Source organism: Hipposideros armiger, unplaced genomic scaffold, assembly GCF_001890085.2.
Source record: "Hipposideros armiger isolate ML-2016 unplaced genomic scaffold, ASM189008v1 scaffold_195, whole genome shotgun sequence".
Classification (NCBI taxonomy): Eukaryota; Metazoa; Chordata; class Mammalia; order Chiroptera; family Hipposideridae; genus Hipposideros; species Hipposideros armiger.
In genome coordinates this window covers 2,201,038-2,215,835 of record NW_017731545.1, presented here as the reverse complement: position 1 = coordinate 2,215,835, position 14,798 = coordinate 2,201,038, and the positions used below count along the sequence as shown (strand labels likewise).

The 14,798-nt window shown below is 37.6% G+C and overlaps 1 protein-coding gene across 7 annotated transcripts in view; it reads left to right on the top strand.

The window, feature by feature from the left end:
• RALGAPA2 (Ral GTPase activating protein catalytic subunit alpha 2) overlaps positions 1-14,798 on the top strand; it is a 367,104-nt gene that overhangs the window by 165,442 nt on the left and 186,864 nt on the right. For all 7 annotated transcript variants that reach the window (XR_002125215.1, XM_019653128.1, XM_019653124.1 and 4 more), the window contains 2 exons: positions 2,235-2,325; positions 3,694-3,870. Coding sequence is in view for 6 of the 7 variants with exons in the window: in XM_019653128.1 (XP_019508673.1) it covers positions 2,235-2,325; positions 3,694-3,870 (268 nt within the window). In the remaining variant the exon portion in view is untranslated. The remainder of the gene's footprint in view (positions 1-2,234; positions 2,326-3,693; positions 3,871-14,798) is intronic.

The window sequence follows — 14,798 nt, the reverse complement described above, 5'->3', positions numbered from 1 at the left end:
CTTTTCAATTAAGGAAATATATGGGCACATTTCTATTATCACATTAGATATATATCATCCTTGTTTAAGGCTGTATAATAGTTTTTCATATACTGTTGGTCTTCTTAGTATTTTATTCATGGCCTACTTCTGTTTTTCAGCTTAATAATTATTCTGTCTTTTAATTATACTTTTTAGTCCCTACTTTTCATTTGTTTGCTTATTTAATATTCATCCTTTTAGTTGACTCATTGAACACAAGTTTTTTAATACACTCTACAATGAAGGACCTTAAGTTTACATCTTCACTCCTAGCTTTATCCTCTGTCTCACAGTCCTAGATTTTTGTTGCCTACTTATAGGACATTCTCTTTGGATTTTCAGCCCAAAGATGAAAATGAAAATATCAGAAACGTTCTCAAGTTTCTTTGTCTGTCATCCTTCCTTCCATCTTTCCTTTGTCACCATTGTTTTCTGGTCCCCTAGATTCATACCCTTTTGTGATTTAATTTTATTCCACTGTCATATACAGCTGATTATAAGCTTTTATCTGTGATTCTACAGAATTTTCTTACTTTTCTTCTTCTTTTCTACCATCAGAAGCCTTATATGCTCATTCCTGAATCACCATCACAGTTCCATAGCAATTTTCTTCTTAACTCTAAACTATCCCACAGATAACTACTAGAATTTTCTTTCTGGTATGTTTTTAATCACGATAAGCTATTGTCTAGCTCTAGAACATACAGTTGCTCATTTTGTCAATATTAGGTTGAAATTCTTAAACCTCATGTTGAAGGCCAACTGGCAGCTGCCTGTTTTAGAAGGTGTCTGCATTTTCTTCTTATCTTTTTCCTCTTCACCTGACTGCCCTGCATGGCCTGCTATAATCAGCTTCTTTTCCTGCACATAGAACTTGCTGATTACCACTCTGTGCTTCCTGCCTTGAATCCCCTCCTGCCTTCTCTCTACCACTGTCTGTTGCCTTCTTGAACAGCTGTCCCGTAACTGTGAGTCAATTAAGGTAACACTTTATTCTGCATATCTTTTAGAAAGAGTTCGTTTGCATATTTTGCTTATGTACCTTGTAATCTTTTGCGTGATTTGTCTCTCAAAGCAAGGCATAAATTTTAGAGGATGCAGTTGCCTCCCAATGTTTTTGTGCTCTGTGTTTAATACAAGGTCCAGTGTTGAGCAATGCTTAGGGAAGTCTGTTGTGTGTTTAAGAAGGAAAGCGCACTGAGTCACCTTTAGAGAAGTCTGGGTGGAGTTTATGCCTTCCTTTTAGTACACTCACCATTCAGGGGTAACTTAGGCCTTCTGCAGAATTGCATTTACTACACACACACACACACACACACACACACGAAGTCCTGATGATTAAGTTTGCGAACTCATCCTAGAAAAAGTCCCATGTACCTCATTGCTGAATATCACTGTAGTCACCTTCGAAGTACTCCCCTTGGGAAGCTATGCATCGATTACAGCACCTAGTCCACCCTTCAAAGCAATTTTGGAACTCTCTTTCTGGAATGGCCATCAGAGCTGTCATCGTATTACCCTTGATGTCCTAAATGTCATCAACATGTCTTCCTTTCAGTATTTTCTTTATCTTCGGTTAAAGAAAGAAGTCATTGGGGGCCAGATCAGGTGAGTAGGGAGGGTGTTCCAATACAGTTATTTGCTGACTGGCTAAAAACTCCCTTATAGACAGTGCCATTTGAGCTGGTGCGTTGTCATGATGCAAGAGCCATGAATTGTTGGCAAAAAGCTCAAGTCATCTAACTTTTTCACGCTGCCTTTTTTAGCACTTCCAAATAATAAACGTGGTTAACTGTTTGTCCAGTTGGTACAAATTCATAATGGATACTCCCTCTGATTTAAAAAAAAAGGGTTAGCAACAGCATTGCAACAAGTTCGCAAACTTAATTGTCGGACTTCGTATGTGTGCTTGTGCAGAGAAAAGAGAGAACTTTAAAATAAATTATTTTCATATAATTTGGCATTCTTTCTCCGTAGATCAGTTTAATTAGATGCAGTTGACATAGGAGTTGCCATAAATTTCAGATCTTGAGTAATTTATAATTCAGTTATAGTAATTTGTGAACACATACCCTTCAAATGGAAAACAGGATTTGTTTTTTTGTCGCTATTGTTTGTTTCTTTTCCTTTAGAAAATGTGGACTAGAAACTTAATAGTCTTATAAAAATTAAAACTTTCCTGTAACAAATGCATTATTTCTTTTTGTCTGAAGATCTTAGTTCGAAGAAGCAGCAGCTCTGCTGAATTGGATTTAAAAGATGATTTGCAGCCGACACAAGGAAAATATAGAGAAAGACAGAAGAGTAAGTTCCGGGAAATGTGGTCTGTGTTCATCCAAATTCAGAATTGATGTATTTTATTGTATTTTTACTTTCTAATTCAAGTTATATCTTATCATCTGAAGAAACATGGTTGTGAAATGGGACACTTATTCTTGGAATCTTAGGATTGATGGACGTTAGTTCACTGGTCAGTTACCTCTATCTTTGAGGCCTGCCTGTCTTTCTACCCCTGGGCCTTTTTTCCAGGTGAGAGGCACAGCCAAGGCTGATGGCTAGGTGAGCAGACAGGCCAAGAAGGAAAAGTGATTGCCCAGAAAGTTCCCACAGGCTAGGAGCAAAAAGCTTCAGAAGTACATTGAAGTCAATAGTATAAGTATTTAAAAAATAAAATTTTATTGGAATCCTGACACATATTATATACTGTAAAAAGTGATCCTAATACTCTGCTTCCCTAAAAGCAGATGCTGAGCCACGTCCTTCTCAGAGCAGCGAAGTAAACCATTCCAAGGCAGTTCTTGTTAGGGTATGGAGGAGCTCCTCTTAGGCTCCCCCTTCAAGACCCTTTTGGCTTAGAGTTCTATGGCAGTGAAGTTAGGAACCTAACAGATTGGTGACTGGGACAACTTTCCGTTCTTTGCAAGTGAAGAGAGGACAGCTGATTAGAAGCAGCAAGGCTGGGGACTGTCAGCAGCAGATACAAAAAGCAGCTGGAAGTAGGAGCAGACAGAAAGGGTAGACACATAAAATTGTTATGAAGTAGACAGGAGACTTGGAGGAATAGACTGTCTAGGTCTGTTTTGTGTCAGACAAAATAGCTCTATAAGGCTTAATAGCCCTTGAAAGTATCATTGTATTATGGCAAATTGCAACTTTTTAGTATATAAAGGGGAGAATTTCTATTGGAGAAAATGTTTTGCAGTGGGACACTTCACCCCCGGTGTCTGAGTAATTCAGCCTGGGTTGAGGTGTAGACATCAGGCTCAAGGTGTAAAGCGCTTAGGCGCTTGTAGCAGACAGAATGAACTTGCGTTTGTAGTGGAATCAATTCCCGTCCTTTTCTTCCACGCACCTGCATTTTAGTAGTTGAATAAGTTGCAGTAGAAAAACCTAAAGATTTGATTTAATCTTTTGGGTATATGGAATAACAGAGTTGAAGACCCCTTGAAAAGAAAGCCACTTGAGTGATAAGTTGTGGCGCTCATAATGACTATTAATGCCTTGCATGTAAGTAGAAGCTTTGTTTCATTGAGCAAGAGTCCCACACAGGCACCTTTTGAGCCCGTTAACCCCTGAATGATTCCTACTTGTCAGCTGTTTAGTTACTTGCCTATAGGTAATTGTGATTCCCATTATTAGTTATCTCAGACTTTGGTTCTTCCATTATGCCAGGTGAAAGTGTCAGCAGTGACACAATTCTGGGCTATAACAGTGAGGCAGAGCTGTCCATGAGCCCATGGCAGACCTGTGAGGAAGACACAGAACTGAACACTCCTACAGATGTTGTGGGTGACTCTGATGCCCGCCACTGGTTACAGCTGGGTCCCACCGATTCTTCAAACTTAACAGGTAACTACAGCTTTGAAAAAGAGGCACCAGTGCTAACAGTTGAGAGATCCCATACTTTCCGAGTTTTAAGAATTCTGGTGATCCGTTAGAACAATGATGATGGGGTGCCACCACCAACAAAATTGGTGGTGGCAGCCCCAACCACCCAATCAGTGGTCAATTCTGAGCTGTGTGTGGAGACGGTTCTAAAACAGTGGCCAGATACGGGAAGAAGCATGCCATACCTACAGCCACAGTCCGCCACAAGAGGAAGTGATGAGTCTCGCACCAAGCCTTTGCCATCCCTGACCAAATTTGCTTTACTCGGGAAACAAGAGTGATTTATCCACCTTACAAGGATCATAAATCCAGGATAAGTTTAACACTTTGAATAGCATATTTATTAAATATTTTTTTGAAATTTTACTATAAAATACTTGATGCATACAAGATAAGTTGTGACATATATGCAAGTTATGGGCTATAGTAATAAAGTGAGCATCAGTGAGCCTACTACACAACTTAAAAAATAGAATAGCACCCAGACGAGTGAGATTAACTGTAAGGCCTTCTCAAGTCCCTTCCCTTCTCCCATCACCTATGACTCTATCTCAAATTATTTTTATAATTCCCTTGATTTCTTTATAGTTTTACAATATATATCTCTGTCTTCAATCAAATATATCAAGTTTTTAAACTTTTTAAAAATGATATCATACTCTATTTTTTGCACCTTTTTCTCCCCCGAGTATTGTATTTCTAAGATTGATGCATGGACTACAGAGCCAAACTTTTTGGGTCTGCATCCGGGCTCTGCCAAGGAATTGCTGGGTGGTTTTGAGCAAGTTACGTAATCTCTCTGTCCTTCAACTTCTTTTCTGTAAAATAGGGATAATAATAGTTCCTACTGTAGGGTTGTTAGAGGAATAAATGAATAAACATATAAGTCTAGTGCACAGAATAGTGTGTGTGGAAGCAAGCGCTCTGCAGTTTAAGCTTTTCACGTGCCCACATAACATACATACGCATGCACGTGCATATTTTGTGACTCTGGGTATGCAAACCTTTGAAAATCTCAACTCCTTCACCTGAGTGACGGAGCTGATGAGAATGGGGACACCAAAGAGGAGCTGGGTATTTGTTTTGCTTTGTTTTGGTAAACGTCAGAGAGACTAGTGTTCTGAGAAACTCAGGGTGGGAAATGCTGGCCACAGCCAAGCCGTTCCTGGTCTGCCATACTCAACACTTACATACAGATATCTTTTATGAAACCAACAAACTGTAAAGCGCATATTGACTAAAAATTGTTACTAAAATGCTAAGAATGATTTAAAAATTATAAAGGCCGAAGTTTTACCTTAGTTTTTTCAACCAAGCAAATTTTGGTTTTTATTAATTATAATATAAAATTTAACCAAAGTCTGATATTTTGGAAATTCCTGATGGAGTAACATTAAAACTTCATAAAATTTACATAGAAAAATGGTGTCAGATCAAATCTTTTATCTATAAGATAGTTAAAAACAGGAAGTATGATCTTAATGTATTAGTGTATTTAATGTGGATATATTTTAATTAAGAATAGTATAATAAAGAAAAGCAGACCAGTTAGCTGTAAGTGAATACCATATTGCCTTATAATGCTGTAGTGCTGTCCTTTAAAGATGGTGGATATTTTTGGTCTGTGTATTCAAATCTGCCAATGGTCGATGCCTTGCAAAGGCAATGAGAAAATGGTTGGCAAAATCATGTGCTTTAGTTTTATAAATTATTGGGTAGCAATTTGTACTTCTTAAATTTTTGGTTCTTTTTAAAGTGATTTAAAATTCTTTATATCCACACACACACGAATAAATTGTATAATCATTTTGAATAATAATACTATAAATGTACATGGGATTTAACACTTTACATAAAATTTTGAGCTATTCCTTTTGATTCAGTATGATAAGCAGGCCAAGTCTTACAAATTCTATTTTAGAGATGGGAAAACAGACCCAGAGAAATCTTGTTGTCTAGCTAGAAGGTAAGTGCCAGAGTTGGAACTGGCTTTTAAAATGTTTTTTTCTCTAAATGCGGTGCTATGTCTATTCCTCTCCATTACATTGCTATTAAAATTGGAACTGCAAAACCCTTTAAACTATTTGAGAATCATTAATACATTAATGGAATAAATGGCTTCTTTGGGTCCAATATAGACTAACCAAGGGAAACTCATCATCATGGTAATACTGAATCTTCAATAAGTTGAATTTACTTAAATAAGAGCTAGTTTTAATTATTTTTATTGAAAAGAAAAAAATTGGGTGATTACAGCTTTTGTCTGCCCCTTGGAAAGATTAGTTTTGATCCCATTTCAGATTATACATGGGGCAGCTCAATTTAATAAACTTGTGTGAGGTAATTTTATATGATGCACTCTCTGTGTTGTGATTAACTCCTCCAAATACTTAGTTCTTCTTTGAAATCCTAATATAGAGAATCAGTACACTCAGTTCAATAGTTCATCTTGTCATCTGTGAAAAGGACAAACTGTAATATGATAAGGTTTAAGGATTATCACAGTTCTGAATTTAACTTTCTGTTCTTAAGAGAATGATTTCTTTATAAATGTACAAAATAAAGCTCACGTTAACCTGGCCTTTTAGGACATGCAAAGAGAGTAATCAAATAATTTGAGTGTACCTGTTTCTCATTGAATAATCCTACCAATTATCAAATGCTTGGAACAATAAACTCCTTCTAAAATCTTGAATTCCTTCATCATTGGGAAGCTAACAGTTCAGTTTCGTATTTGCTTTCTCATTTAAATAAAAAATAACAGCTAAATTTATTGTGCTTTGTTTCAAAATGTCCCCTGGATTTGTGTTAATCAGGTAAGAGATGCAGACATGGAAATGATTGTCATGAGGAAGTTTATACTTACAGGTCCCTGGCAGGCCACACGAGGAAGGGTTGGTGAGGAGACAGCGGGAAAGGGGGGAAAACATGGGCAGCGTCCTTTATTGTCATTTCTATGAGAAAGGCAAGGCAAGACAGGATAAGCAGGTTTAGGATTGGCTAGCTCGAACAGTTTCAGCAGATTCTGGGGCATAGATGCTGCCCCTGGTTACCCAGTACCTGGCCCTGGGGTGACTGTGGCAGCGGGGCATATTGGCTTGATGTGGAAGAGCTAGATAGAGGAGATAGTTGGGAGGTATGAGTTTTAGATTGGGTAGTTTTCATATGAAAGGCACACTTCCTGGTAAGTTGTTTATTATGTCTAGGAATTAGTTGCCCATTACCTTGGGAGGATCAGTCCCTTCCTGGTCTGGAGGCACCAGATGCCAGAGCATCAGGAATACAGAAAATAGGAAATATAGTTAATACATGCATAAATTTTGTTCTGTTGAGGTAATGACTTTAAGGAATATTTATGATTCTATAGCTAAGAATCAGTATTGCTGCTGACCTCATCTCTTATTTAGCAAATAAGCTTACAAACTAGAAATACTGATTTTGATGCTATAAGAAATAAAAGATGAATAAAGCATAGCCACAATTGACTTAAGAGCTTACCAAAAGAACAGAAGACATCCTGATAGCGACAAATAATGTGAGAAGTGCTATGAAATTTATTTAAAGAAGGTATAAATCACAGGCATAAACACATAGACTAATAGAATGGAATATAAAATACATAACTGAATCCACACAGTCATGGAATCATGATACTATGACAGGTAGCATTCTGGCTCTGGCAAGGAAAGGATTTACTGTTCAACAAATGTCTGTGGGACAAGTATTTCGCCATGTGGGAAAAAATGAAATAGAAACCCTGCCTCACACCATGCCCACAGTCAATTCCAGAAGGATAAAATACTTAAATATGAAAAAGAAATTTTAAAACTTTTGGAAGAAAATATCTTCTAAAAAATGTCTAAGACCTTAGAGTAGGTAAGTTTTTCTTAAATTAGATGTTTTTTTTAAAACTAATTATAAGAAAAGTATCAATCATTAATTCAACTTCAGCATAATTAAAACATTCTTTTCATTATTAGAAAAACAAAGAATTCTAAAGGGTGGTAGAACCTTGAAAGATAAAGGCCAGTTTTGGTACCTTTCCTTTCCAGGTTTCTGTCAGGTTCAATGATACGTTTTAAGAAAAGGTTTAGAAAGAGATAGTATCCAACATTTTGTTTTAGTGGACAGGGGGTCAGTAGTCATCCCCCACTGGAATATAAATTTGGGGGTGGGGGGTGTCATTGGTTGTGTTCACAGCTGATTCTTGTCTTCTAGAACAGTGCATGGCAGGAGAGGAACATTTAGTAAATACTTGAATCAATGAATGCATAAACTTTAAGTTTCAGGCTATTGTTTTATTTAGCTGAGGCAGCAATTAAATTTTAACCTTTTTTTAATAAAAATATGTAAGATTCCATTTAAAAATTTTTTTAATTTAGTATATTTATCACGCCCTGCCTCCAAATGTTGTTGCAGAAATCTTTTACCACTGTGCATGTGAACTACATTCACTGTTACCTTCCACCAAAGCCGTTTTTGCAAGAATGGTTTGTCAGTGTTGTCTATTAGACACATTTGGCATTTTCACCAGGCATTGATCTGCTCTGAAGACATGAAATATTATGAAGAAAAATAACAATGTTAACTACCATGAGATTGGTTGCTCATCTTCTGAAATCTTTGAATTGAGCAATATGTCCCTGGAAAGTAAATGAGGAAGGAGAATAGAGTCAGGCTATAGTGGTGGCCAACAGAACACCAGCCAACCTGCTATCGCTCCACTTTGGCTGTCTTCAAAGTCCAGGCCTGATTTTTTCCTGGTCCCAGAATTAAGGTGTTTCAATTGAGCCTTTGGGTTTGTGCCTTTGGATTTCAAATGAAAACAGAAATTCATTTCCAAAGTGCCAGTTATATTTTTTTCAACACTCTAACAAGCCTACATGAAATTGCAGTTATGTGAAATCATCATTTGGTTATAAATGCCTATTTTAACAATTACAAAGACTTATTTCATGGCTAAAATCCTTTGCATGTTTGCAAAGTTCTAAACTTTGCTCTGTTAAAATCATTAATATATTTGGAGAAAGGTAATATATTTATTTGCTTGCTGGAGTTCCCAGTTTAATAAAAACAATTTAAATTCTCCTGTAGCATTTAGTAATAATGAAATGAAAAGATAATAGGCTAGCATACTAGCTCACTCATGAAAAAAGAAAATAAAACTAAATATTTGGTATTTTTAGGGTGAACATGAAATTTTCAGAAATCTCTCAAATCCTGATTTTTAATTAAGCGCTGCTTCACTGAGGAACCATCTACATTTAAAATATCAGCATCTGTTCTGTTACTTATGCCACGAGTGGAATCATTTTGGGTAAAAACATTTCAACTAGTTAAAAACATTTTTTCATGGTAATATTGAGCATGCGATCATTTTAAATACTTCTAAAGGACTCAATGTATTTTGATAATGCGATGAAATGTTGTTACCTAGGATTTCATCATTGACGTATAAATTTTTCAGAGAGCAAAGCAGTATTGAAACAGATTTTCTACAGGGGATCCTTTCATAAAGGAGAATGTATTAGTTAGCAGGTAGCAAGGAGGTACAGATGATGAGGTACCTGGCCTATATTTACTTGGAATTGTTACTCAAGCAAAGCCCCAGTACGATTGGAATGCTGGGGCTAATCTCTATTTTGGATGGCTGCATTTTGGGGGAGGAGATAGGGGTGAAACAAACTATCAATCATCTAATTCTGGGTTTTTTTAGCCCCTCAAGGGATTAAAAACATCATGGCATTGTTTATGAGAAAAATAAATACCATATTATGCTATGTATTAACTTGGGGGCTTATGTTGATTTATAAGCATTTATTAAAGATTCAGCATACCTTCTCAGACTGACAGATGCTTGGTATTATACTTACTTTACAGATTAAACATTAGGAAGATGAGTCTTCAGAGAACCCAGAATGCCCATAATTATTAGGCTTTTGTTCTCTATACCTCCTGTTTTTCAGGAGCAGTGTTTAGGAATTCTATTTTGAATTAGATCTGCACATTTTATTGTGTCTCCTTAATGCAGTATGTAGTACTTATCTGGGAAATACAGATGTGTTTTTCCTCTGAGAAGGAATAGTGCTTCTGTTTGGGTAAGGCTGCTCCATGACACCATGTGCCATCTTTATTAAATCTTTTGTTTTGGTATCTTGGGATCATTCAGTGTCTAATAGAATAAGCTATTAGCAGCTGTCTTGGGTACAGTGTTGGAAGGATACAGGTCGTTCTTGGCTCTGCCCTGGCTCCTTGTTAGATTCACTCCATGTTCCTTGTTAGCTCTTGTCATTCCTCTACTTGAGTTTCTCACGACCACAAATTGTGCTTAAATTTCTTTGATTAGGGTTTAAAAATGTCAACAGGGCTGGCCAAGTGACGCGTTGGTTAGAAGTTGGTGTGGGACGCCAGCTCTGAGCAGCAGGGCTTGGTTCAGATCTCACCTGAGGGCCAGTGACGCTGCGCCCTCTACAGCTAAGGTGGTGAACAACAGCTCGACCTGGAGCTGGGCTGCCATCAGTCGCCAGTGACAGCGTAGGCTGCAGTGGGGCTGGCCAGCAGTGGGCGTGAGCTTTCATGAGCTGCCGTGAGCAGCTGTCCAATGACCGGTGAACGACTGCCTTACCCGCGAAGAGTGCAATGATAATAGCAACATGGGCCGGTGAAACGACGTCCTCCACAACTAGACTGAAGAACAAAAGAACAGCAACTTGTCTGTTCCCCTTCCCCGATTCCCCAAGGCTGTTCTCCTCCCCCAATTCCCCAATAAAATGTTTAAAAAAAATAAAAATAAAAACACCAACAACATATATATTCAAAATGACACATAGCCGAGGTTGATAATTGCCTAGAAATCAGTTTGCCTTTATTTATATGGGAAATTTGTGAGGACTAGAACTTTGGGAGTAATTATGTTAATAACAAATGGTAACCCTAATTAAGTAAATAAATACATTGATAGATAGGAAGAAAGAAAGATAGGACGTTGGTCTAGCTATAAGTACATCAGTCACATAAACTTTAAAGCAGAAATCATTTATTAGTGACAGTAATTCTAAATTTATATGAGCTTCATAGCCTCCAGACATATGAAGCAAAATTTGACAAATTATAAGGAATATTGATACAACCATATTCATAGAACAATTTTAATATCAATTCTCAATAATTGATGAGTTAAGCAGAAAAATATTAAAATAGAGAAGACAACACAATTAGTCGTGGTTGAATGGAAATATTTATATATATTGAATGGAGATCATATATATAAATATGAAACTTTGAACTTAATTAAAATATACAGGTGGTTTTTAAAAGCACATGGAACAGGGCCAGCCAAGTGGCACGATGGTTGAGAACTGGCTTGGGACGCCACAAGGCCCCGGTTCGGATCCCACATATGAGGGCCAGTGACACTGCCCTCCACAGCTAAGATGCTGAACAACAGCTCAACCTGGAGCTGGGCTGCTGTGAGTCGCTGGCGGCGGCGTAGGCTGCAGCCCCTGTGGTAGTGGGTTGCCATGGGCTACCGTGTGTAGCCAGCAGCCAGCGTGAGTGGCCAGCAGCCGCAGTGAGCGGCCATCCAGAAGCCGGCGACTGATCTGCCTTGCCCGGGAAGAGCGCAATGATGGTGCCAACTTGGGCCAGTGAAGCAACGTCCTCCACAGCTAGACTGAAGAACAAAAAACGACAGCGACTGGTCTGTTCCCCTTCCCCCAATTCCCCAGCGCTGTTCCCATCCTCCCAATTCCCCAATAAAAAAAAAAATCTTTAAAAAAAAACAAAAACACATGGAACATTTACAGAAATTGACCAACTGGATCTTTAAGCAAGCCTCAAGAAATGCCACTATTTGAAACAATCCCACATTCTGTGAATGTGAAGAAGTAAATTAAGAACAAAAGGGTAATAAAAGTACATTATGAAACTAAAAATTGCAGTTCAAATTAAATCCAAGAAAATCAGAAATATTTCAAACTGGATTACAGTGAAAACTATATATCAAAAGCTCTAAAAATGTAGCTGAAGACTTACATAGAGGAAAGTATATGGCCTCAGGTTTATATATTAGAAGAGAAAAATAGTGATCTATGTGTCCTATTAAAAAAATTAGGAAAAGAATGACAGAATAATATATAGAAGTTAATTAAAAAGGACCTTACAAAGCTAAGTGCATACACGTATGCTAAAAAGTAATAGAGAAGACAATCGAAAACTACTCTTGAAAAACAATAAAATAAATGAATGGGCAAGATTGATCAAGGAAAAATACTGGGGGCGAAAAACAACAGAACTACAAAAACTATAAAATTTTAAAGTCACATAGGTTAATTCAAATATATTTATAAAAGTATAAGACAATTAATTACTAGTTTTACTGAAGCTTCAAATAAAGGAGAAACTGTCTTTTCCAACCTGTTTCAGACACTAGAAAAAAAGAGGTCACGGGCTGACCGAGTGGCTCTGTTGGTTAAGAGTTAGCTTAAGAGCATGAGCTCTGAGCAACATGGCCACCTGTTCGATTCCCGCATAGGCCAGTGACACTGCCTCCAATTTGAGCTGCCAACAGGTGGCAGGATGGCTTAGCTGGTGAGAGCACGTGCTCCTAACAACAAGACTGCCTGTTCGATGGTAGACTACACCTTCCTGCAACTAAGACAACTTGGCACTTTGACCTGAGCTGCCGCCTGGATGGCTCAGTGGATAGAAAGTGCTCTCTTAACAACAAGTCTGCTGGTTCGACTCGCACATGAGATGGTGGCTACGCCTACACGCAACTAAGATTTTAACAGCACCTTGTGCTTAGAGGCCACGAGCTGCTAACAGGCAGCCAGATGGCGACTGGTGCCCTCCACAAACTAAGATTGAGGAGCAACAACTTGGCTGGTCCCCCTCCCCAATTCCCCACCACTGTTCCCCTCCCCCAATTCTCCAATTTAAAAAGAAAAGAGAGGTCCTTAACTGCTGTTATCTAGCTTCTGTTACCTTGATAATGAAACCAGACAAGGTGCATATTAAAAAAGGAAAATTAGAGTCCTTGATACTTAAAAGCATGTAAACAAAAATCCTAAATAAAGCATTAGAAAACAAAATCCAATAATATTGTGAAAGGATCATACATCAGAGTTAAGAAAAGTTCATTCCAGGAACACAAAAGAAAAAAAAAATCCATCATGAGAAAAACATCAGACAAATCCCAATTAAAGAACATTCTGTAAAATATCAGTACTCCTCAAAACCGTCAATGTCATCAGTAACAAGGAAAGTCTGAGAAACTCAGAGTCGGAGAAGGCTAAGGAAATAATGACAATTAAATGTAATATGATATCATGGATGGAATCCTGGAACATAAAAAAGACATTAGTTTAAAAACTAAAGCAGTCTGAATAAATATGGACTTTATAATAATGTTTCAATATTGGCTTAATTGTAACAAATGTACCATACTCATGTAAGATGTTAATAATTGGGAAAGCTCAATGTGGAGTATATGGGAACTCTCAAATACTACCTTAGTAATTTTTTATGAATCTAAAGCTGTTCTAAAAATGAAGTTTATTTTTTAAAAAGTAATTCAGGAAAAAATGTCAAATAGAAAATAAATGCATTAAAACTAATGTGATAACATGAGACTATATAATAAAATAAGTGACTTAAAAATGGGCTGAAGAAATGAGTGACAGGGCCAGCCGAGAGGCTCAGTTGGTTAAGAGTTGGGTTGGGAGCGCAAGCTCTGAGCAGCAGGGCCGCTGGTTAGGTTCCCACACGGGCCAGTGATGCTGTGACCCTCTACAGCTATGATTGTGAACAACTGCTCTTACCTCGAGCTGGGTTGCCATGAGTGGCCAGCGACGGCGTAGGCTGCAGCCCCTGCTGCTGTGAGCTGCCATGAGCCGCCGTGAGCGGCCATCCAATGGCCGGCGACCGACTGCCTCACCGGGGAAGAACGCAATGATCATAATACCAACATGGGCCAGTAAAGCGACGTCCTCCACAACTAGACTGAAGGACAAAAGGACAGCATCTTGTCTGTTCCCCTTCTCCGATTCCCCAATAAAATCTTAAAAAAAAAAATTGGCAGACAAAGGTATTAACATTTTTTTTTGTTAATTCATATCCAGTCAAAGATAGTAGTATCGACAAACACAAATAGTTCCAGTTTTCCCCCAAACCCAACCTGAGCCACATTAAAGGATTTGTGTTAAATTAGACATAAATCCAAGGACAAAGATGGCAGGAGAAGAGACAGTAGCAACCAACCTTTTTTTTTTTAATGAAAACCAAAAGATTTTATTTTCAAAGTTAAAGATCAAGCAATATTCTTTTTAAAAAATAATTTTTAAATTTTCAATTACAGTTGACATATTGTATGGTATACAGGTATACAACATAGTGATTAGACATTTAAATAACTTAAAAAGTGATCAGCCCAAAAAAATCTAGTACCCATCTGACACCATATATAGTTATTATAATATCATTGAATATATTCCTTATACTATACTTTACATCCCCATGACTATTTTGTAACTACCAATTTGTACTTCTTAATCTCTTCCCTTTTTTCACCCATGCCCCCCAACTCCCTTCCCATCTGGCAACTATCAAAATGTTCTCAGTATCTATGAGTTCGTTTCTGTTTTGTTTATCTTGTTCTTTAGATTCCACATATAAGTGAAATCATATGGTATTTGCATTTTTCAGCCTGACTTATTTAATTTAGCCTACTACCCTCTAGGTTTATCTATGTTATTGCAGATGCCAAGATTTTGGTTGTTGTTGTTTTTGTTTGTTTGTTTTTTAAGATTTTTATTGGGGTGTTGGGGGGATGGGAACAGCGCTGGGGAATTGGGGGAAGGGGAACAGACAAGTTGCTGTTGTTTTGTTCT